At 49.8% G+C, this 24,456-nt stretch overlaps 1 protein-coding gene across 1 annotated transcript; it reads left to right on the top strand.

Annotated features, from left to right (window-relative positions):
* The first annotated feature begins 6,938 nt into the window (after positions 1–6,938).
* Positions 6,939–24,456, top strand: TRIM27 (tripartite motif containing 27). The gene is made up of 8 exons (XM_032398983.1): positions 6,939–7,448; positions 8,599–8,694; positions 11,008–11,238; positions 17,555–17,577; positions 19,323–19,438; positions 19,569–19,601; positions 20,992–21,018; positions 22,844–24,456. Exons 1-8 carry the CDS (start codon positions 7,029–7,031, stop codon positions 23,437–23,439), a joined length of 1,542 nt encoding a protein of 513 aa, XP_032254874.1. The 5' UTR covers positions 6,939–7,028; the 3' UTR covers positions 23,440–24,456.

Here is a 24,456-nt window from a genome sequence, read left to right as displayed (position 1 = left end):
TACCTCACTCCTTTTGGTACCTACATAGTATTGCATGCCTGCACGGTATTATCAACAACCTGTCCCCCGTGGAGGCATGCTTATGTTGGTTCCAGTATTTTACAAATCCAAACAATGCTCTAATTACAATCCTTAAGTCATCCATCACCTTCGTGCACATGGGAGAGAAGTGGAGTGGATGGTTCAAAATGTATGTGTATTAAAATTTTTTTTGGCTATTGCCAAACTGTTCTCAACAATGTTCTCCCAACTTAGGCTCCCACGGTGCACTGGAGTGCTGATTTCCTCCCATTCTCACCAATACTGAGTATTGCCGAGCTTTGTAATCTTTACTAATCTCATAAATTAAAAGCATCACATTGTTTTATTTCATGAACACTGAGTGACTTGAACCTCTTTTCACGTTTATGAACCAATTGTTCTTTTTCCTATGCTCAAATCCTTTTCTCATTTCCTCTCTGCGTTTACTTACATTTGTGAAAGTATTTTGTCTCTCAAGGAAAGTCATCCACTGTATTATTTGCTAAAAATACTTTTTCCTCATTTTCCTTTACTGTTCGACTGTTTAAAGGTATTTTTCTGTATAGAAGTCATTTGATTTTTAATTTTATGTAATCAAATGTATCCATTTGTGGTTTCTGGGTTTGTGGTCATGTTTAGAAAGACCTTCCTCTAGATGACAGTTTTAAAAAAAATCAGTTTTGTTTTTTTTTTAAAGATTTTATTTATTTATTTGACAGAGAGAGAGACAGCAAGAGCCGGAACACAAGCAGGGGGAGTGGGAGAGGGAGAAGCAGGCTTCCTGCGGAGCAGGGAGCCCGATGCAGGGCTCGATCCCAGGACCCTGGGATCATGACCTGAGCCGAAGGCAGACGCTTAACCGACTGAGCCACCCAGGCGTCCCAAAAATCAATCAGTTTTTTAAAAAGAACTTTTAGAGATTCATTTTTTAAAATTCAAACCTTTCATTGATCTGAAATATATTTTGGTATAAGAAGTAAGATGGAGGGGTCCTGACAGGGTTGCCAACGAGGGCCTTTAGGGTTGGTCTTGTTTATAGAAAGCTAACCAGGGAACTTAAGTCCTTTTAACATCTCTATTGATAACATCTTCAGTGGCTTACTTCCTTTTTAGGGTCTGGTTATTCTTTGTTGGTCACAGGTGATTATCATAAAGACACCCACCCCACACGCCTAGGGCAGGGTGGTCCGGATTTGTCCCCTTATCTCTCACTCTTGAGAGCTTTTTCTCTATCTTCACTTAACAAACTTCCAAGGCTTTACTCACACACACACACAAAAGAGGATGGGAATTTTTTTTTCCCCAAATGGCTGGCCAGTTGTCCCAGGATCATCTATTGAATGTGTAAACACCCACCTGAAATTCCCCTTTCATCCTGGACTAAATTCTTATTCAGATGTGGGTCTACTCCTCAGCTTCTCCTCTGTCCCGCGGATGGCGCAGCCTATTCTTACTTTAACTGTCCTAGCCTTGTGCTTCTCCTGATAGTCTTCATTTCTCCAGACTAACTTCAGTGTCACGTGGCAGGGCCGGAGAAGAGAAGCTACAGGAAGCAGGAATACCGCAGGCCTCACCCGGTCCTCTGCAGTTTAGTGCCCTGAGGATGAATGGTCCAAGCAGGGAGGGGTCAACAGTGTCAAATGCCCCCAAACCATTAAGATAAAGACTGCAAAGTGTCCTCTAGACTTATCTAATACTAGTAGAAATTAATGGTACCCTTAGGGCAGCTAGACTGAGTAAAAGGAGTAGGTTAGGAATTCATTTTAAAATAAAATATTTAAGGGGCACCTGGGTGAGCGTCTGACTCTTGGTTTTGGCTCAGGTCATGGTCTCGGGGTCATGGGATCAAGTCCCGCCTCGGGATCAAGTCCCGCCTCAGGCTCTGCGCTCAGCACAGAGTCTGCTTGAGTTTCTCTCTCCATTTCCCTCTGCCCCGCCCCTGCTCATGCGCATTCTCTCTCTCAAATAAAATAAATCTTAAAATAAAATAAAATATTTTATTAATAATAATTGTATTTTAAATCAAAATCACAATGAGATACCGCCTCACACCAGTCAGAATGGCTAAAACTAACAAGTCAGGGAACGACAGATGTTGGTGAGGATGCGGAGAAAGGGGAACCCTCCCACACTGTTGGTGGGAATGCAAGCTGGTGCAGCCACTCTGGAAAACAGTATGGAGGTTCCTCAAGATGTTAAAAATAGAGCTACCCTAGGACCCAGTAATTGCACTCCTGGGTATTTACCCCAAAGATACAAATGGAGGGATCCGAAGGGGCATGTGCACCCCAATGTTTATAGCAGCAATGTCCACAGTAGCCAAACTATGGAAAGAGCCAAGATGTCCATCGACAGATGAATGGATAAAGAAGATGTGGTGTATATATATATATACAATGGAATATTATGCAGCCATCAAAATAATGAAATCTTGCCATTTGCAACAACGTGGATGGAACTAGAGGGTATTATGCTAAGCGAAATAAGTCAATCAGAGAAAGACAATTATCATATGATCTCACTCATATGTGGAATTTAAGAAACAAAACAGGATCATAGGGTAAGAGAGGAAAAAATAAAACAAGATGAAATCAGAGAGGGAGACAAACCATAAGAGACTTTTAATCATACTGAGGGTCGCTGGAGGGGAGGTGGGTGGGGGGATGGGGTAACTGGGTGATGGACATTAAGGAGGGCACGTGATGTGATGAGCACTGGGTGTTATATGCAACTGATGAATCACTGACCTCTACCTCTGAAACTAAATACACTATATGTTAATTAATTGAATTCAAATTTTAAAAATGGTAAAAAAGAAAAAATTTAAAAATAATTGTATTAGTTAGGTTTAGTTTTTGTTTCTTTTTTTAAAGATTTTACTTATTTATTTGACAGAGAGAGCAAGAGAGCACAAGCAGGGGGAGCAGTAGAAGGAGACAGAGACGGAGAAGCAGGCTTCCTGCTCTGCAGGGAGCCCTGATGCAGGGCTCGATCCCAGGACCCAGGGATCACGACCTGAGCCAAAGACAGACGCTTAACGACTGGGCCACCCAGGCGCCCCTTTATTAGTTAGGTTTAGTTTTTTGTTGCATATGCAGACAAACCAAATAAATGGCTTAAACAAGACACTGACTTTAGTCTCTCACATATATGAAGTTTGATGCAAGCACTCTGCGGTGTATAAGGACCCAGGCTTATTCACCTGTCACTACACCATCCTAACTGGCTTCCAGCATTCAAGATTGCTTCATGGTCCAGGACAGCTGCCCAAGCTCCTACCATCCTGTGCACATTCCAGGCTGAAAGAAGAAAGAAGGACAAAGGTTAATCCCAGTGTTAGAGCTGACAGGTAGGTAGGCTCTAATAGGATGCCTGCAGGCCAGCAAGGAGGCAGCCGTGGCCGGCTGTGGGGAAGGTCAGAGGCCTGTCCCACCAGACAGGCCCACGATGGCGGCGCCACGACAGGAAAGCCCTGAGCAAGTGAGGAAGAAAAGGCGTGGAAACCCTGAGCAAGTGAGGAAGAAAAGGCGTGGAAACCCTGCTTCCAAGAAGTCCTTGCCCTAGTTAACAACTATCAGTAAAAGAAGGTGAACCCCACAGGCTGCATATGCAGCTCGCTGGCTTGCACACTCCCTTTCCCTCTCCCTCTCCACCCCCTCTAGCCTACTCTCTCTGTCTCTGTTTCTTGCTCTCACATCTTGAGATGGTACTTTCACTTTAAAAAAAAAACAACATTATTTATTCATTTGCCAGGGAAAGAGACAGAGCATGTGCACAAGTAGGGGGCACGGCTGTCAGAAGGAGAAGCAGGCTTCCCGCTGAGCAAGGAACCCGATGCGGGACTCGATCCCAGGACCCTGGGATCATGACCTCAGCGGAAGGCAGATGCTTAACCGACTGAGCCACCCAGGTGCCCTGGTATTCTCCACTTTGATAAACTTTCCTGCTTGTGTCGCTCATTCACTATGTTGTGTGTCTGTCCTTGAATTCTTTCTCCTGATGAGACCAGGAAACTTTGGTGACGTCTTTGGGCCAGGCTGGGTTGAGTCCTCAGGACCTGTGGTCTCCACAGTTCACTGGGCAACAGATCCATCGCCAGCGGGACAGGGCTTCATCCTGTTGCGTTGCCTTCACGAGCATACCTTAGTACTGGCAGCAAAGGGGCTGGGAAGTACCTTTGAGCTGACTATATTGCTATCTGCAATTAAACTTGAAGGAAGGAGTGGAAACTGGCTATAAAACAGTCAAACAACAGTCCTTTCTACGTTGTATTAAGATCGAAAAGCACTTATTAAAATAAATGTGTGTACCAGAAGTCCCAAACTGGAGGCCAGGAGCTCAACCTCATCTGCAGAGATGATTTTACAATTTTTAGTTTTCAACACTTAAAAGTCAATAAGTTTCATACAAAACTCCAGATTTGGGGCATCTGAGTGGCTCAGTCATTAAGTGTCTGCCTTCGGCTCAGGTCATGGTCCCAGGGTCCTGGGATCGAGCCACACATTGGCTCCCTGCTCAGCGGGAAGCCTGCTTCTCCCTCTCCCACTCCCCCCGCTTGTGTTCCCTCTCTCGCTGTGTCTCTCTCTCTGTCAAATAAATAAATAAAATCTTAAAAAAAAAAACACCAAACCTCCAGATTTCTGGAGTGGCTCAGTTGGTTAAGTGTCCAACTCTTGGTTTCGGCTCAGGTCATGATCTCAGGGTCCTGGGATCAAGCCCGTCATTTGGCTCTGCGCTCAGCAGAGTCTGCTTGTCCTTCTTCCCCTGCCCTTCCCCCACCTCGTGCTTCCTCTCTCTCAAATAAATAAATCTTTAAAAGAAGAAGAAGAAAAAAAAAACCTCCAGATTTCTGCCTTCTCTTGAGCTGAATCTGGGCCCAGATTCTCAACGGCAATCTTTAGCGAGAGAGAAGTGGCTGCCTCTTGGGAAGGACATCGGTCCTCCAATGAGTCCCTGTCCCCATCTTTCCCTATTGGTCCCCTGTCTGGGCTGCTCATTTAAGTTCCCCTCTTGCCTCTAACAGGCATTCATGTTTGCACACTGGTCACTTTACAAATAAATAAATAATAATGATTACTTTCAATGTGATTAGAGAGACCCCAAATTGAGAGTATAGAGGGTCTGGAGAGGAGTCTCTGTCTCCACTTAAGCATCTGATATCAGTTTCTTTATTTATGAAGTATGTTGGACTATGTGAAAACCAAAGTCACTTCCTACTTTAAATGTATGCCCTGATTGAGAACTTTGAGAGAGAGGTAAGGGTTCTATGCAAGGCAGTCAAAGTGTTCCCCTAGAAAATAACCAAGTACTCAGAATTTGAGGTTCTGTGTGACCATGGGAGGCTGACTGGAAAGGAGAGAGGTCAGTGTGGTCAGTTTGTTTAGGCTATGCTCTAAGGAAGGGGTAGGACTGATGAGCAGGCTTGCAGAGGACTGTGGTGGGCACAGCCCAAGCCCTGCGAGGCTGGGTTGGGATTGTGGCTTCCTAAGAGGACAGTGAAGGCGTTACTTCATGTTGGAGGCCAGAAGAGCTAACTGGAAGCCCATGCTCAAGGATTTGGACAATGATCTGGTGGCAAAAAAGGAAGCTTTGAAAATTTCTGAGAAGGGAGAGAATAAAAGGAGCATTTTAGGGTTTTTCTAAGGATGATTCTTACCCTGGAGGTGTTCTTATAAAGAGGCTGGAGGGAAAGACTCGCAATAGGGAAATGAGTGGAAATGCTCACAGTCACCCGGCTATCAACTCATCTAAAAAACATCTGCAAAACTGACAGTGTTGAAATAATTTCGCTCAAGGTGTAATAATGGAAATTAAAGTAAACAGAGGCACGTTGAGAAATAAAGCAAGGCAAGGCTGTCTGGATTCAATGAAATCAAGAGGATGAGGACAATACCGAGGAAACAGCAAAGGAGACCAAGAAATGCCAAGGCAGGAAGCATGCGTACAGCGCAGAGCCTGAATCAGAGTGGGATTCTCGCTTTCCTGCACTCAGGAAGGAGCACGCAAGCTAGGTCCTAATCAATACTCCACGCACTGGGTATTTTCTTCGCTAATGGATGAACACCCTCGGGTTGAAAACCTAAAAGAGGTGATGAAGTCTTCCTCCTTGTTGGGGTATATGCTCATCCCCGTTTCTCCAGAGAGGAAGCCGAAGCTCAGAAGGGTAGACCAGTTGGCTCTGGCACAGTGGGAAGAAGTCGAACCGGGCTTGTCTGGCTCATTCTGTCTTGCAGACATGTTGCCATCAGATAATTAAGACTTCCTTTTTAAAACAAAATTGCAAGTGCCTGCAAGTAGGGTCGTTGAATGGTGCAGCTCAGCCGGCTACTCCCATCCTCCGGCCCCCTGGGGAGGCCAGGCGTCTCCTCCGCCCGCACCCACATCAAGCCCGCACTCCGTGGCACCGCACCGAGGCCCGGGCGCCCGGCAGGACACCCAACAAAAGCCTCGGGGTCCAGGCCCAGACGGCGGGAGCTCGGCGCGGGGCCCGCAGCGCGCAAGCGGGGTTACGGCATCCCGGCCGCGGCCACCCGGCCCCGAGGAGCGCGCCCCCGCGCGTCGCGCCCCGGGCGGTGGCGGGGCCTCCCCCAGCGCTACGAGGGGGACCGTGCGCACCCGAGGCCGCGAACGCGCGTCGCGAGGGGGGCCCGCGCCAAGCCCCGCCCCGGGACCGCCCCTTCCGCTCGCGCCGGGATCCGCTCGGACGCGGCCACGTTGTCCTGCGCGCCCCGAGCGCCGGCCCCGCGAGTCCGGCCGGTGGCGCCCCTCGGCCGCCCCCCCTCGCGCAGCCGCGGGGCTCAGCGGGGCCCGGGGACCCCCCACGCCTGCTCGGCGGGGCGCCGCGGCGCAGGGAGGGCCGGGCCACGCGGGGGCCCGCGCGCGCGTCCGCGCCCCGGGCCGGGAGGCGCCGCCCGGAAGCCGCGAGCGGGAGGGCGCGCGGTCGAGTTGGGCTCCGCGCAGAGCTGGGCGCCGGGGCCCATGCCCGTGCGCCCCCGCGGGCCCGCGCCATGGCCTCCGGGAGCGTGGCCGAGTGCCTGCAGCAGGAGACCACCTGCCCCGTGTGCCTGCAGTACTTCGCCGAGCCCATGATGCTCGACTGCGGCCACAACATCTGTTGCGCGTGTCTCACCCGCTGCTGGGGCGCGGCGGAGACCAACGTGTCGTGCCCGCAGTGCCGGGAGACCTTCCCGCAGCGGCACCTGCGGCCCAACCGGCACCTGGCCAACGTGACCCAGCTGGTGAAGCAGCTGCGCACCGAGCGGCCGTCGGGGCCCGGGGGCGAGATGGGCGTGTGCGAGAAGCACCGCGAGCCGCTGAAGCTGTACTGCGAGCAGGACCAGATGCCCATCTGCGTGGTGTGCGACCGCTCCCGCGAGCACCGCGGCCACAGCGTGCTGCCGCTCGAGGAGGCGGTGGACGGCTTCAAGGTGAGGGCCGCGCGGCGCGGGAGGGGCGGCAGCGCCAGCGGACAAAGGGGGGAGAGAGCCCGGGGGCTTCCTCTTTTCCGCCTAGAAAATGGCTGAGCCGGACGTGTGCTTCACAGCCGTCACTTCCTCTCCGTCCGCTCCAGAGCCTCGGCACTCAGATTTGGGAGAACCTGTAGCTGCTGAGGAAGCCAGAGGTGTCCCCCCCCCACCCGTCCACCCCAGGGGCTCCCGGGCACCTTACACGCGGAGACCCCTCCCTCCCTTGACGGTGGAAAGGATGTGCGTAAAACCAGCACACATCGCCACGCTCGTGCGCCTGTCGGATCACAGATGATCTCACACACAACACACTCGGACGCTGACTGGCTGTGCGCGCCCGGCAGGTGCCCGTCGCGGAGTCTGCAGCGTGTCCCCGGCACTTGCCTGTGCGCCGTCCTGTTCTAGAAGCTCACGGAAAAGAGCAGCTCTTTCCTGCTGAAGTCATTTAACCACCGTGAGACTCCAGACCACACAGTTACCGTGAAGATTAAACGAAATAAAAGGAGCGGGTAGCCCTTTGTGAACGGTTGAATCCGCAGACCGCACAGCCAGACAGTGACATGGAAGCGAAGTGCTGACTGGAAGAGTTGTGTCTGGCAGCACGGGAGGAACGCGGGTGCTGTGTTGTGTTCTGTGTTGGAGGGCTCCAGGACAGAAAGGTGCCCCGTGACGTTTACATGTGGGTACATGCGTGCAGTTAATCACTTAGCATTCATGGCACTTCCGGATGTATCATTTTACACGGGCAATAACCCTGGAGTAGGTTGGGAAGGTGGTGTTTCCACGCCGCCTGCGAGGACAATGAGAGGTCACAGCATTTTCTCTGTATGCTTCTGTGGAGAGTCACAGCCCAGCTCTGAGCCTCGAAGGCCACTCCCCTTTCCACTGAGCCCCGCAGTATCCTTCCGGGGATAGGCAGGTGACCCATCAGTTCGAGCTACACACAGACTGCCAAGGAGAGTGTGCGGACCCCCTGTGGCCTGCGGATGTCCGCAAGCCCCAGGACCGGCTCTAAGCAGGGAACGCGGGTTCCGTGTGATAAGCACGTCAGCCATGCTGATGCTAAGGTCTGCCTAATCTTGAACTGTGCACCTGTGTTTGCTTTTCTCAGGAGCAAATCCAGAACCAGCTGGACCACCTGAAAAGAGTGAAGGACTTGAAGAAGAGGCGCCGGGCGCAGGGAGAGCAAGCGCGGGCTGAACTCTTGGTAAGGGTGTTTGGAATTCACACGTAGTACCGCTTCTGTTAGCCGCTCTGTGTTTTGTAAGGCTGGTGTCACTTCCCTTAACCTTAGCCAGTCAGGTCACCCGGAACTTCCAGGTGTGGGTGAAACAACCCCCGATGGGAGTGGGGAGCTCACCTGGAGAAACAAGGGATTCCACACGGCGGGGGGGAAGGGATAGAAGAGCTGAGGTTGGAACCCCTGGGGATCTGACCTATCAAACGTTTAACCTGCTAGTCTTGTATAGATCAGGGTTGATCCTTGACAACGCTGATGTGGGTGAGGGTCTCGGGCACGGTTAGCCTCCTTTGGTGACATTCTGCAGATGGATGCTGACTGTGGCTGGGCGAGAGACTGAGGTGCTCATTTGTGATAGGGATATTTGGGGCTTTTGTTTTGACAACCAAAAAAACAAAAAACAAAAAGTACGGAGACTTTTGTAACATATCCTTATATCCACCACATAGGTGCTCAAGCAATTTTTTTTTAACAGTAAATAAAATATGAGAAATTCCCAAGACGTGCCTGCATCTGAAAAGCAAACTCTTAGACTGGCAGCGTCTAGCAGCGTCTTGTGAAATTTTGTCAGTCCTGGCCAGGGGGTAGTAAGGAACTTTTGGGCAGGGAACTTATTCTCCTGATGTCTTCAGGTACCACCATTTGTTCTGCCCGCACACTCCCCTGAGACCTCAGCTCCCCTAGCTTGAAAGCAGGGCTGACGGATGGACAGTCTGGTGTGCCTGAGTGGGATCCCCATGCACACAACCGTTGTGTCCTCTGTGGGAGGACTGTCAGAGGAGAAAAAGCCCTTCTCTGAGAATCAGGACACTTGGACGTACTTCTCAGCTCTGACACTAGCCAGCTGGATGGACGGGGAGAGTGATACACCCTCTCTGGCCTGTTTCCTCCTCTCTGAAATGGGCACGTTGGGCTCGACCTGTGGTTTTTCAGCAAGGCTGGTGCTGCCCTCTCCTTCCCTCCCGTGGCGTGTTTCTTTGGTTGTCACTTGAGGAACTGAGTGACTGTGGAGGGGAGGGCAGAGATGCTGAATGTCCTGCTGTGCAAGGGCGTCCTATGCTGGGCAAAATTGTCCCACCACCAGCGCGCCTAGGGCAGCCCCTTCCAGAAGCCCGGAATCAGTTGCTCTTTAAGGTCTCTTTCAGCTTTAATGTTTCATTTCTAAGGTTACATTGTATCTCTTACGTCTTTGAAGGGCTTTAGCTAAGGAGAGCTGTAACTTTACCAAAAGGATTTGGAAGGAAGGTGTGTGCAGCCCAGTGAGTGCTTAGGAAGGGCGGAGCGGGGGACGGTTCATGGGGGAAGATTCTCAGGAGGAGGGGAGCGGAGAACAGGTGTCGGCAAGCTTCCGTAAAGGGCCGGACAGGATTTTTGGCTCTGTGGGCCACATCGGCTCTGTCACAACCACTCAACTCTGTTGTCATAGCTCAAAGGCAGCCAAATACAAGATGTGAATGATGGGTCTGGCCGTGCCCCAATAAAACTACATTCCCCAGGAGTAAGCGAAGGTTGTTGCTGGCCCTTTGTTGAGCACGGAGCCGTAGAGCCCTGTCAGTGGGAGAGGGGTGGGGAAGGAAGGGCTGACTAGCTTTGGCAGCGAATCTGTGCCCAGGGGGATCCACACCCACAGCCGGTGAGGAGGGGGTAGTTGAGGAACACTCCTGGAGGCCAGAAACAGGCACGGGCCACATGGGAAAGGCCTCAGGGACGCAGTCCCGGCCACGGTGCGAGGATTGAGTGTTCCAGTCCGGCCCCGCGTGGCACATGGCCGACCCTGTCCCTTCCCCGGCCGCCTTTCATGGCTCCCAGTTGCAACAAAGTGTTGCCCCACCTGGCCTGCCAGGCAAGGTCTGTTCTGCCCTCTTACCTTCTCTGGCTTCCCCTCCACGCTCACGGGCTCTGCGGGACAGACTCGTTGGGGCGCCGTCTCCTTGCTGGCGTCATTCCCCCTGCCGGGAAAGCCTGTCTGCTCTCTGAGCACATGGTGCACTCCTGTCCTCCGACAAGCCTGTGTCCGCGCTGCTCCTGGGAAGGCTGGACCAGCTTCCCCCAGGGCAGGCCGACCTGTCCTCTCGCACCGTCTGTGCTTACTCACCTGCGACTGAGTTCTTTGTTATCCCCGGGGTAACTCACCTCTCAGCGCTGTGTGTCCAGTCGGTAAAGCCTGACAGCAGGAGGGGGTGGAGAAGGTGCCAGGGGGAGAGGGGAGTCGGGGAGGAGACGCGGAGGGCCCTAGAAGGGAGCCTTTCCCCCTTCAGTGCCCGTCCCTGTCTCCGACAGAGCCTGACCCAGATGGAGAGGGAGAAGATCGTCTGGGAGTTCGAGCAGCTCTATCACTCCTTGAAGGAGCACGAGTACCGCCTCCTGGCCCGCCTCGAGGAGCTGGATCTGGCCATCTACAACAGCATCAATGGCGCTGTCGCCCAGTTCTCTTGCAACATCTCCCACCTGAGCGGCCTGATCGCCCAGCTGGAAGAGAAGCAACAGCAACCCACCAGAGAGCTCCTGCAGGTAGGCTGGGGGGCCCCGCTGCCCCGGCTCAGCTCGCTGGGCCTGCCGGGGAAGCATGCCCCCCGGGGGCTCCGGCCGACACGGCTGGGACCGGGCAGTTGCACTGTCTCACAGAAAGGGCAAAAGGAGGTCCTCAGGCCCAGGCCCGTCCTGCGCCGCGTGGTCTGGTCACACGCAAGGCTCTTGACCTCCCCGGGCCTCAGCGACCCCATGGAATGAGGGGTTCGGCCCCCGTGCCATGTAAAGACTGCCTCAGTGCAGCATCCTGTGACGTCACCGTCTGTGTGCATGTTGGCCCGGCCATGAAACAGGGAGCACTTGAGTGGGAGCGGTTGGCCCGAGCGGTCCCGTGACTTCAGCTTGGTGTCCCGCAGGTGACACGGCTGACCACGGGAAGTGAGCTGTCGTGCGTTCGCTGCATATGAACTGTCTGTTGAGTCGGGCACTGTTCCAGGCACTGGGATTAAGTGGTGAAGAAGCTTTCCTAAAATTTATATTCTAATGTCCAGGGCAGACAGTTAAAGAAGTGAACAGTGGGGATAACGGGTGTTGATAAATGCCGTTAAAAGGGCTGATGGCACAGGGTAGGGGTCAGCAAACTGCCCCCCCACCTGCTTTTGTATGTCCTGCAGGCTAAGCCTGGTTTTTACGGCTTTGGGGGAGTTTTTTTGGGTTTTTTTTGTTTCTTGGTTTTCTTGGTATTTTTGTTGTTTGTTTTTTAGTGGGGAAGGAGCAGAGGGAGAGGGGAAGAGAGCATCTTAAGCAGGCTCCACACTCACTGCAGAGTCCGACTGGGGGCTTGATCTCACCTCCCTGAGATCAGGACCTGAGCTGAAATCAAGAGTTGGACGCTTAAACGACTGAGCCACCCAGGCACCCCTGGTTTTTACAGATTTATGTATTTATTTAGATTTTATTTCTTTGAGAGAGAGAAAGAGCGCACAAGCAGGGGGAGCAGTAGAGAGAGAAGCAGGCTCCCCGCTGAGCAGGGAGCCCGATGCGGGGCTTGACCCCAGGACCCCGGGATCATGACCTGAGCCGAAGGCAGATGCTTAACAACTGAGCTACCCAGGCGCCCCTGGTTTTTACAGTTTTAAATGATTGGAAAAATCAGAAGAATTTTATTTCGAGGTATGTGAAATTATATAAAACTCAAGCTCCGTCGTCCGTCCATTTTATTGGCACGTAGCCACCCGCATCCCGTTATGTGCCGTGCATGGTTACTTTCCACCAGCACAGCAGAGCAGAGTTGCAACTGCAAGACGATGCATGGCTCCCAAAACCCAAAATATGTACTGTCTAGCCTTTAAGAAAAAGTTTACTGACTCCTGCTTTAGAGTCATAAGAAGCCTAGCCTGGAGCCTTAACGAACACCAGTATTTAACTGCCAGGGAGAAAAGGAAGAGTTTGCAACAGGAACACTTGGCCAGAGAAGCAGAGTGACCAGGAAAGAGGGAGTGGACAGCAGAGTCTCGTGCAGTTGAGGGCCGACGTCCATTTGGTTTAAAGCCGTGGGCATCACTGACGCCCTCAGACAGGACTGCCGCGGTGAGCAGTTTGGGCAGGAGCCGCGTTAGGGAGAGTGGGGACTGGCTGGGTGAGCAGCCACTGCAGGAGGAGGTGACTGTCAAGGAGGAAGACCATGAGGAGAGGTAAGAAAATGCTCAGAGGTGAGGTGGGATTGTGGGGCTTCATGAGGAGGGGATGCTTAAAGAAACGAGCTAAACATTCCGGAAAAGAATATGCAGGAGGAGAGTCTGTTGTAAGGATCCGGGTGAGGAGAATCACTGAAGCTGTAAGAGTGATGGACTTACCACTCTTGTCTGTGCCTGAGAAGACAAGGCAAGGGGACTAAGGCACATGTGTAGGAGGTAGTTTGGGGAGGAAGGGAGGGTCGGGGAGGTGGATGCAGGCAGGTTGAGGTTTGGTAGCAGAAATGCAGCGGCTTCTATTCTCTTGACATGAGAAAGCAGGATCCCCTGTCGCTTTTGGGCAGGAGTTAGGGAAAACGTTAGCTTTGAAGACTACGGGGAAGTTTTGAAATTACTGTTTCAGAGTATGGGAAAACCAGGTGGTTTGTGAGACACAGTAGGATTGCTTGGTGGGTGACCGCCAGTGTGTACTGGGGCCAGTCTGCCTTGTGTGACTTTCTCTTCTGCTTTGCTTCCTGAGCCCATGACTGCTCTCGTGCAGACATAGGGAAAGCAGGTAGTGAGGTGCATCCCGGATTAGGGCTTTATAAGATGGAGTTGAGGGTTTGGTTTGTTCTGTTATGGTGATAAAACATATATAGCATCAGTTCCATCATTTCGGCTATTTCAGAGTGTACAACTCAGTCGCATTTGGTAAGTAAGCAAGTAAGTGTTCAGTCATCACAACTGTGTGGTTCCGGAACACTGTCCTCACTGCAAAAGGAAACCTTGTATCCATTAAATGGTCACTCATTCCTTTCCACCGACTGGCGGCCATCAATCTGCTATGTGTCTCCAGGGGTTTGCGTATAATATGTGGCCTTTTGTGTCAATTTCTTTCACTCCTTGTACTTTTTTCAAGGTTCGTCTGTCTTTTAGCACAGATCAGTACTTCCCTTCTTTTTATGGCTGGCTAATATTCCGTTGTATGGATAAACACCACATGCTGTTTCCCTGTGTTGCATTCATGAGCTGACAGACATTTGCTTTGTTTCCACCGTTCGGTGGTTATGAGCGGTGCTCTGTGAACATTAACACCGTGATATGCTTCGGCAGCTTCTGGCATCATCTGTGCCGGGCACGTTCCAGTTTGAGTATATGCGCTGCCAAAGTGAGCACTGGAGGTTTTAATTTTTTTTTTTTAAGGTGGAAGATACTTGTGAGGACATTTTTGAACAGATGGGGTCTGTTGAAAGAGGGGTCGTGGACGTGGAATGAGAGGGAGAGAGGGTTATGGTGGATGTCATTGGAAAAGCGAGCTAAATCTTATTTAAAGAGGAAATATTAGAGGCAGCCCCACTGAGGTCAGGAACAGAGCAAGATGCCCACTATTGTCTACCCCTGTTTAACGTTGTACTGGAGGTTTTAACCAGTGTAGTTAGATAAAACAATTACAAGCCTTTCCAGCGGCACAGCAGAGCGGAGTTGCAACTGAAGACGATGCATGGCTCCCAAAACCCAAAATATGTACTGTCTAGCCGTTAAAAGGGCTAGAATTGGAAAAGCCCGGGGCACCTGGCTCACTCAGTCGCTGGAACATGTGACTCTTGATCTCCGGGTTGAGTTTGATCCCCATGTTGGGTATAGAATTTACTTAAAAATAAAATCTTTAAAAAAAAAAAAAAGAATTAGAAAAGACATTAAACTATCTTATTTAGAGAATATGCGTTATGTAATTATAAAATAAAGAATCAGTGCTATAATTAATTAAAGAATTCAGCAAGGCAGCAGGATGTAAGATAGACAGAAATCAGCAGCCTTTGTATGCACAGATAACCACCAGAATACGTTTTAGAAAAGGATACCCTATTTCCAATTGAAAAAAAAGAAAAAAAGGTAAAATACCTGGGAATAAACTTATAAGCAATGTGTGAAAACCTGTGTGTAAATATTATAAAACATTCCTGATGTACACAAGATAGACTTGAACTAATAAAAAGACATCTCTTGTTTTTGGCTAAGAACATGTCGACATCATCACATCAGTTTGTCATAAGTTAATTTATAGCCTTAATGCAATTCCAACAAAAAACACAACACTCTTTATCTGGAGCTAGACAAATTGATGGTAAAGTTCAGATAGAAAAATAAGCCCATAAAAATAGCTGGGAAACACAGAAAGAAGAGCCGTGGGTGGGAACTGGCCCTATTAGACATTAAAACATACTATAATGCCTGTGTAACCAAGACAGCTGGTAATAGCGCAACGGAAAAACACAAAGACACTGTAACCATTCAGAAGACCAGTGTCACGGGCTGCCTGGGGGGCTCAGTCGGTTGAGCGTCTGACTCTTGATTTTGGCTCAGGTCATGATCTCAGGGTCCTGGGATCGAGCCCCACATCGGGCTCTGTGCTCAGCGGGGAGTCTGCTTGAGATTCTCCCTCCCTCTCCTTCTGCTCCCATGCACACCCTCTCTCGCTAAAATAATAAATAAATAAGTCTTCTAAAGACTAGTGTCAAATTGAAAGAAAATCGCAGCAAATATCACAAATAGGGATAATAGAAATAGTAATAGAAAGAACATTCAAAAAATTGAGGGGGGGTGAAGACAAATTCTATAGAAAAATGAGCAAAAGATATGAACAGGCAGTTTGCAAAAGAAAAGTAAAATTGGACCGTGAACTTGTGAAAATGTGAAAATTAAAAACCATACTATAATACCCTTTCTCCCCCGTTGGAAAGCAAAGTTATCTTAATTCAGTACACCGTTAGCAAGGATGTGAGAGAGTGAATCTCATGCTGGTGGGAAGACATTGTTTTGGCAGCATTTAACAAAAGTATACATGCAGTTAGAATTTGACCAAGAATCCTTTCAGGAATTTACCTTGAAGATATGAAAATATGTACAAAAATACATACACACAAGGTTACTCGATGTAACATTGTTTGTAATGCAAAATATTGGGAAAAACCCACCTTCCAAACCAAGAAGAGTGGTTGAATCAACTGTGTGTGTGTGTATACCATGGAATAATATGCAACTCTACAGAAGAGTAAGGAAGATACTATGAACTGATAAGAGTGGTTTCCGGGAATGTGTTGTTAAGTGAAAATCATAGTGCAAAATATGGAGTGTGCTACTTTTTTGTATGAAAAAAAGATAATTGGAACATCATGTATCTGCTTATTTTTGCAGAGGAAACAGTGGAGGGGTAAACCAGATGGGAATGGGGAAAATGGGGTGGGAAAGGATAGGATAAAAAGTGACAGAGACTCTCTGGCCAAGTTTCGGACTTTTTTTTTTTTTAAAGATTTTATTTATTTATTAGAGAGAGACAGAAATAGTCACAGAGATCATTAGCGAGCTGAGCAGGGAGCCCGATGCGGGACTCGATCCCAGGACCCTGGGATCATGACCTGAGCCGAAGCAGACGCTTAACCGACTGAGCCACCCAGGCGCCCCGGTTTCAGACTTTTTGAGCACCAAAATAAATAAGAACAGTGATGGATCATAACCTATTAAATAAAATAAGAATATATGAGTCCACACTAATAATACATGGGGAAATTACTCTTTCTAGTAAAATGTTGACTAAGTAACAAAGAAGGAATTTTGAAGCTAGCCAACGACCCTTTTACCATCATAGTAGAAGCTATTTCAGACAGTAATTATCAATGGATGCTAAATCTAAGGGAGGTAGTTTGACAAGGATTAGAGTATTAACATAATTTCGAAGTATCATTTTTAGATTGCTTATTAGTTACAAAAGGAAAGATAGTAGCTATTCAGTGATCAACATATGGCCAGTAAGGGGCAAGTGAGTATCATGTACCTTTAGAAGGACATACCATATACTAGTCAAAGATGACACAGCCTGGACTTAATCATGAGGGGAATGGCTGACAAACTCCAAAGGAGGGAGGCCTCTTGGAGAATGAATGGCCTGTATTAAACCAACGTCAGTGTCACAAAAGAAATCAATGCTAAGGAACGATTCCAGATACGTGTGGTGATAGCTCAGTGTGGAGAATGGTCATGGATTACTGAGCGGGGAGGTGGGTAGCTGCAAGTAACTTTATTGGTTAAACTAGACTATGGCTGTGGGTTAGAGGAAGGTTCATTTAGATCATTGATTTATTGATCATTAGATCAATGTTCCTTTTCCTGGGTTTGATAACTGGACTGTAGTTGTGTAAGAAAACGTACTTGCCCTTAGGAAATACAGAAGTCTAAGGGGGCAAAGATACATTATGTAACGGAAAGAGTGATCTCTCAAATGGTTCTGAATATAAACATGGTTATAATAATCTGGTAAGTCTGGGAAGGAGTAGACAGGAGCTCTGTGCTAGCAGCTTTTCTGTGTATTTGAAATTATTTCACAATAAAAAGTCAAAGCAAGCAGGACAAGTAGGCAGTTGTGGTCCAAGGGTGGGATACTTGTTAGGAAATGTGAAGTCGTGAGATCCTTGGCCAGTAGGGCAGGAGGAGGGCAGAGGAAATGCTGGGGTAGTAAACAGTGCATCCCAGATTTTTAGCTCCTTGACTGTGAGTCCTGTTCCTTGTCTCCCTGGCTTCTCGCAGGAGGGCCAGCCAGTAGCTGGGTTTTTGGCAAACATCTGAAAGAAGACTGAAGTTACGACTTCTATGACTTCTCATGGTTATCCTTTTCCTTTCTCTTGTAGGACATCGGGGACACATTGAGCAGGTACTGTGTTCTCCCTCCCCAGTGTTAAATCAAGTGCAGGAGGATGTTTCCCTCATACTCATAAATCCTGGAAGGAGCCCTGAGAAGGACATCTTACCAGAGTGACACGTACCCTGCCCGTCTCTGAACAAGTCACTTGTGTGCAAAGAGCTAGATGGACCTGTTCTTCTCAGTAAAGCTCAGGAATTACTGACAATTTGGGAGGGTGAGGGTAGGATGGGGCTACCGTGGTTTGTGACGACACCTCCATGGAGAGTGAAGGGTAACACACACCTGGGCGAAGTGCACGGTTTCTTGTGGTCATTGCTGCTTCAGGGTTTCCGAGTCCTCCCGCCACTGCCCCCTAATTCCGTAAAGGGGAAAGTACGGCGTCAGAAGAGTGTGACTGGCTCAAAGTTACAGAATTAGTGCTGGGTTACCTGGATTCTGGCTCTCGTTCTCATTATTGCTCGGCTGTGTCATCAGGTGGGGGGTGAGGAGAAGCTCTGGGAGCAGGGAGACCTCTAAGTGGGCAGATGGCAAGGCTCGCTTGTGTTGCGGGGCAGACGAGGGCAAGCGGGGTCGGCCTTGGGAACATGCTGTTTGTACGGGAGAGCCCACAGGGACAGAGACTGACTTTGAAGGAGCTGAACTTTGAAGCTGGTGCAGATACTGAATGGTGAAAACCCTCCAGAGGAATGCAGCCGGGCTGTGTGGGAACGTTTGCGGGGCTGGGGCAGGGCCTCGTAGATGGGTTGGGTCGGCTGGGAGTGCCATGTGGGTAGCTTATGTTGGTGAAATTGAGGCTTTTGAGGGAGAGGGGTTAGAACGTGTCCAGTCCCAGCCTGATGGCCCCAGCGATTACTGCCCTGACTTGTTACCTTTGCTTTTCGATGCCAGTCTCGTTCTGGTCCAGCACAGGGAGCTAGATCTTCAGAGCCTCGCACTTTGTGACATTAAAGTTTGGGTTTGGCTGTATGAGAGAGGAAACCCAAAATTTCATTGGGTTAAGGCTTACAGGTAATTTAAGACATTGTTGCCATGTAGGAAATGTGCAGGTAGGTAGCCCTGGGCTGGGCTGCTGGTCTCCTTCCCTTCACTCTCCTGCCGTCCCTGAGTCCTGGTCCTCGATCTGGCAGTCCGACATGGTTCAGCCAGCCCGGGGGGGGGGGCGGTAAGTCACAGCGCACTCCTTTTTAAGCAGGCTTCTCAAATTACCATGAGACACTCCTTACCTCTTAATGGCCAGAACTCGGTCACAAGGTCCCATCTAGACTGGGCAGCCATGAACCCCGTATAACTTGGAAGATGGGAGACAGGGATACTGGGGAGGCAGCTGGCAATCGGTTTTTGCCATGGACCCCCTGAGCAGGGCGGGTACCTGTCTGGAGGGCCTCTCTCCGTATTTGGGAACCTGAGGGCTCTGGGTTGTTGCCCACCATGAATCTCCAGGACTTTGTCTAGGAATCTAGTGCTTTCTGGCAAGGTCAGCCTTAGGTTCAGTTTAATTCAGTAAACCTTTTTGAGGACAAGCCATTTGAAAATCCATGAGCTAGGTGCGATGGGGGGAATGAAAATGAGTAAGATGTTTCTCCTGCTCTTGTCTAGAGGATCACAGTCTAGGAGGAGGACAGGGAGAGAAGTGTGGTGGCTGCTTTTAAGGACCCGCCAGTCAGTCTAACCCGGGCTTTGTCTGGGCCCCTCAAGGTGTGGGGGTGGGGGAGGGAGTTACTCATTTTTCTTTTTTTTTTTTTTTTTAAACTTAGAGCTGAAAGAATCAGGATCCCTGAGCCCTGGATCACACCTCCAGATCTGCAAGAGAAAATCCACATTTTTGCACAAAAATGTCTATTCTTGACCGAGAGCCTGAAGCAGTTCACAGGTAATATGAGGAGAGGGGTCCATCGGGGAAATGCATTTATGCTCTGAATATCTGTGTCTTGACTGAGAGGAGGATATATTTTCCAGCCAGATGTGGGATGCAAACTGATGGTCTTCTTTTCTCTCCTTAGAAAAAATGCAGTCAGATATGGAGAAAATCCAAGGTAAATTCATGTATTTACTGGGCTTTTGATGTTGAAGTTTCCTGGGAAGATGGACATCTGCTTTAAAAGTGGGGGGAAATGTGAGGGGGGGTGATACCCACTGGTCAGCCTCCTCGGATCTTCTGCATCTTCCCTTTGCTTTAATTGTTTCAATTAATATCTTCTTCTTTGAATATGAAGTCCTTTATATGCACTCAGCTCTCAGTCTATTTTGATGGGGGGCGAAAAACAGGCAGTCCAAAAATGAATTAATCCAGAATAAAGAATGAACAGAAACTATGCTAGCTGCATTTCACTTGAGCTGGTATTCAAAGTTATGATTTGCCGAGCTCCTCCTGCTCGTGGGCATTGGTGCTGGCCGGGATGGGGGGAATCAAGCAGCGCTTATTAGGTAAAGTGGTTTAGGTATTCAAGGGAAGCCCTTCTACGTGTAAAATTTTCTTTTTCTTTTTTTTTTTTTTAAGATTTTATTTATTTATTTGACAGAGAGAGAGACACAGCGAGAGCAGGAACACAAGCAGGGGGAGTGGCAGAGGGAGAAGCAGGCTTTCTTCCGAGCAGGGAGCCCAATGTGGGACTTGATCCCAGGACCCTGGGATCATGACCTGAGCCGAAGGCAGATGCTTAACGACTGAGCCACCCAGGCGCCCAACGTGTAAAATTTTCTGTTCATGAGCCACATCGGTTAGGAGTTGGCTCTATCCTAAGTGCTAAAATTCCTGGACAGTCTAGTGGGATCTGAAACCTCTGTATATGGGTAAACCCTTTTCTTAATTGTTACACATCACAAATCCCCGAATCTCTGGTGATTTCCTGTGTGATGTATCCTAAGACCTTGTTTGCACTTTATCTTTTCAGATACATATGTAGGGGACACTCAAATGTCTTCCACCATCAAACAAATAGGGACAAACTGCACTAGACACCGTGGGTGACACCAGAAGGCATGACTCCTTGATCAGGCTCTCATTGATTTCTCCTTCTCCCCTGCCACTTAAAGGGCTCGTGAGAGCTTATTTGTGAACATGCTTTGTCCACTGTTAAGTGCCTCTGAAGTGAGTGGTCTTGTTTGCCCCAGCGTGGCAGTGGGCATCTCCCAGTTGAGCCACCCAGCCTCTAGAACAGAGGTGGCTTATGAAAGCCGAGAGTTGCGTATGACATGGACTTGGAACCATGTTTCCCCCTGCAGGGCTGTCCCTGTTCCCTTAGGGCTCTTGGTTGAGCGATGGAGTCAGATGGTGCGTAGGGAAGTCAGCACATGACGACAACAGCAGTTCCGGGCTGTCTAATGCGACCGTAGCCTTATGGGGACTCTAATGGGAGCTCCTTCAGTTAGGTAGTCCTTGGAAATACTCACACATCTGTAACTTCTTCTCTCTTGTTCTTTCAGAATTGAGAGAAGCTCAGTTATACTCAGGTAGGTGATGGAGACAAAACCATATGGAAACAGGAGTAAAAGTCCTAAAGACCTAACTACTGTTGTGAATGATTTTGGAAATTGCCTAAATTGGGGTTCTTTAGATTACGTGTATCAAAGTGATAAACAGCAACCACAAAAAAAACCATTGATTGTTTCTATATGTTTACAATATCTTTGCCTCCCAAAATGCCTCAGAGCTGAAGCCAATGACCTTTGAAGTAGGAGGAAATCAAGCTCAGGTGCTTGAGTAGAAGCTGCAGTCCCCAGTGTGTGCTCTGCACAAAGCAGTCATCCTTCCAGAGAGTTAGGGGGCCCGATTCTTCTTCTTCTTTTTTTTTTTTAAGATTTTATTTATTTATTTGACAGAGAGAGGCACAGCGAGAGAGGGAACACAAGCAGGGGGAGTGGGAGAGGGAGAAGCAGGCTTCCCGTGGAGCAGGGAGCCCGATGTAGGGCTCGATCCCAGGACCCCGGGATCACGACCTGAGCTGAAGGCAGACGCTCAACGATGGAGCCAGCCAGGCGCCCCTGAGTGCTGGGGAGTGTAGGAATCTCGGGTCATCCCCTCTCTGCTGGGGCAGGCATTGAAGCTCCCCGAAGGGTCGGGAGACTGGGTGAATCTGTGGTCCCAGGGCTATTCACATCTCGGGTGTGTACTTCCCACCGTTAGTTGGAATCGTCCCTGAAGAGAGGGGTACAGCAGGTGTTCTCTCCACGCTGTCCCCCACTGATCCGTATTTGTTCTTTCAGCAAGTATTAGCTGGGGACTGTGCATGAGTCCTACACTGTCTAACGTTGTGCGGGCTTCTCTAGGGGGAACAGAGAGCTCGGGGTGTGGTGTCTGATTGGGGCATGAGGCACACCCACGACCTGGGGGACAGCTCAGTGACTGCTCTGCACGGATGGTTGAACCACGAGCCTGCTACCCGGGGCTCTTGGTCACCTCCACGGTTGCCCGTCATGACCCTTCTGTGGGAGTCACTTAGCCTGAGCCGTGGTCCAGAGAGGCAGTGCTGGGCAGCTTTCCCCCTGAGCAAGACTTGAGCAGCAGCTGAGGGAATCGTAGCAGTGCTTTAAAGCAGGAGGGCAGCACGGACACAAGCTGCTGTGCTGAGCACCCGAGCCCATGACATGGATGGCAGTTTCAGGTTTAGGAGAGGGGGAGTGGCATGGCTGGTTAACAGCGGCTTTTTGAGGAAGACGTGAGTGTTGCATGGGACATTAGAAAAAGATGAATGGGGTTTGCACGGCTGAGGAAAGATCTCATGGAATGGAGGATATAAAAGAATGATTCTTTTAAAGATTATTTATGTTAGTGTGCGTACACGCATGGATGGAGGGGGAGAGAGAGAAACCCAAGCAGATACCGCTCTGAGCACAGAGCCTGTCAGGGGCCCCGATCCCACGATCCTGAGATGACGACCTGAGCCGAAACTAAGAGTTGGACGCTCAACCGACTGCACCACCCAGGCACCCCCGGAAGAGTGAAACAGGTTTCAGTCCCCTAGTCACATATCCAGAACCCCAAAGTTTAAGTTGGGAATTCAGTTTATAATGGATACTGTGGCTTAAGGTGTTTAAAAGAGAGGGAATGGAGGTAAGATCTCAGTACCTTCAATATATCTTGGCTTAGGAAAGTAATCAGCTATTCCAAACAATAATTTTTGGAATGTAAACTGCGGGATGAATTCCGTAAGATGAATGCAGCCTCCCGTGGGACGCTCGTGTTCTCTTCCTGGGGGTTGGGAATGAGCTGGGTGTCCTCTGGTGTGCTCTCCTGGCCCTCGGCTGACGCCCCGCCCGCCCCTCTGTGTCTCCGCAGTGGATGTGACTCTGGACCCGGACACAGCCTACCCCAGCCTGATCCTCTCCGATAACCTGCGGCAAGTGCGGTACAGTTACCTCCAGCAGGACCTGCCTGACAACCCCGAGCGGTTCAATCTCTTTCCCTGTGTCTTGGGCTCTCCATGCTTCATCGCTGGGAGACATTATTGGGAGGTAGAGGTGGGAGATAAAGCCAAGTGGACCATAGGTGTCTGTGAAGACTCAGTGTGCAGAAAAGGTGGAGTCACTTCGGCCCCCCAGAATGGATTCTGGGCAGTGTCCTTGTGGTATGGGAAAGAATACTGGGCTCTTACCTCCCCGATGACTGCCCTCCCCCTGCGGACCCCTCTCCAGCGGGTGGGGATTTTCTTGGACTATGATGCTGGTGAGGTCTCCTTCTACAACGTGACAGAGAGGTGTCACACCTTTACTTTCTCTCACGCTACCTTCTGTGGGCCTGTCCGGCCCTACTTCAGTCTGAGTTACTCGGGAGGGAAGAGCGCAGCCCCTCTCATCATCTGCCCCATGAGCGGCATCGATGGGTTTTCTGGCCATGTTGGCAGTCATGCTCATTCCATGGAGACCTCCCCTTGAGGAGGTGAACTCGGGCCACGAGGGCTGTGGGCCATAATGCTACCCCAGGCATAAGGCGTCTTGTTGCCTTGCCTCGTTCCGCTGGTCACGGCTGGAAGTCCTCGCCACTCCCCATGACCTGCCGGGGGACACGGGTGTCCGCTCTCCTTTCCCTTCCCAGGCAAACTGTCAGATTGCCCAGAAATAAAAACCCGGTGTCCACCTCCGGTGTTTCCACACTTGCGGTTTTACACATTACTGGAGGGGATAAAGAGTAGGGATAACCCTTGGAGAGCCATCAGGATACTTCACTGTGGCTCGGCCTGGCTTCCCCTGGTTCAGCCCCACATAGTGATCGTGGATATTTGCTGTTTTCCGGACCAGGGCTCCTTTCTAAGAACTTAGAGTGGACCTACCTGGCCTGTCAGCATGGCTCCCTCTATCCCGGTTTTTCCTTTGGGAATAGTACCTCTACCCCTAGTTCCCATTCTGCCGTAGTTTTATTAACTCCATTAAAGAGGCCTACATGTGTTTTGATTAGTTACAGTTATTTTACAATAATGGTGGGAAATGGCCCCACCTCTGTTACGAGATAATGTTCTAATCAATGTGCTCTTTGCCTCTGTATCTTTTCCGAGGGCTTTGTCTGCTCCCTTCATTCTAATGAAAGGTGTATCCTGGTGTTGGGTGCACATCATCCAGGATAATTTTCTGCCAGCACCATCCATTGTTCCTAGATCCCCTCCCACTCACATTTGTGGACTGACGGTCAGTCATACATCGTCCCTGGAATGATTCTGAGGCAGTATTCCAGGGACTTGCCTCCTTTTCTCCATTTCCTTTGGGGAATGGGGGAATTGACCTTTCTAATATGTGTACCATCAAGGGGCAGTTCCATCCCCATAGCCATTGGGTCACGAGGCATTCTGGGGCCAGAAGGCTAAGGCAGATGACTTCAAGCCCCCACAGTGGTTCTTAGTCCTGCTTCCCTTTGGGTACATGACCCTCTGTTTGAAAATAAAGTGAGTATGGATGTTG

Source organism: Phoca vitulina, unplaced genomic scaffold, assembly GCF_004348235.1.
Source record: "Phoca vitulina isolate PV1807 unplaced genomic scaffold, GSC_HSeal_1.0 scaffold123, whole genome shotgun sequence".
In the NCBI taxonomy this organism is placed as follows: domain Eukaryota; kingdom Metazoa; phylum Chordata; class Mammalia; order Carnivora; family Phocidae; genus Phoca; species Phoca vitulina.
Note: the sequence above shows the minus strand (reverse complement) of the source record. Positions and strands in the feature narration are given on the sequence as shown.

Coding starts and splice junctions, on each gene's coding strand:
- TRIM27 (XM_032398983.1), top strand. CDS start 7,029: ATGGCCTCCGGGAGCGTGGCCGAGTGCCTGCAGCAGGAGACCACCTGC. Junction 8,695..11,007: donor AAGCGCGGGCTGAACTCTTG/GTAAGGGTGTTT, acceptor TGTCTCCGACAG/AGCCTGACCCAGATGGAGAG. Junction 17,578..19,322: donor ATCGGGGACACATTGAGCAG/GTACTGTGTTCT, acceptor TTTTAAACTTAG/AGCTGAAAGAATCAGGATCC.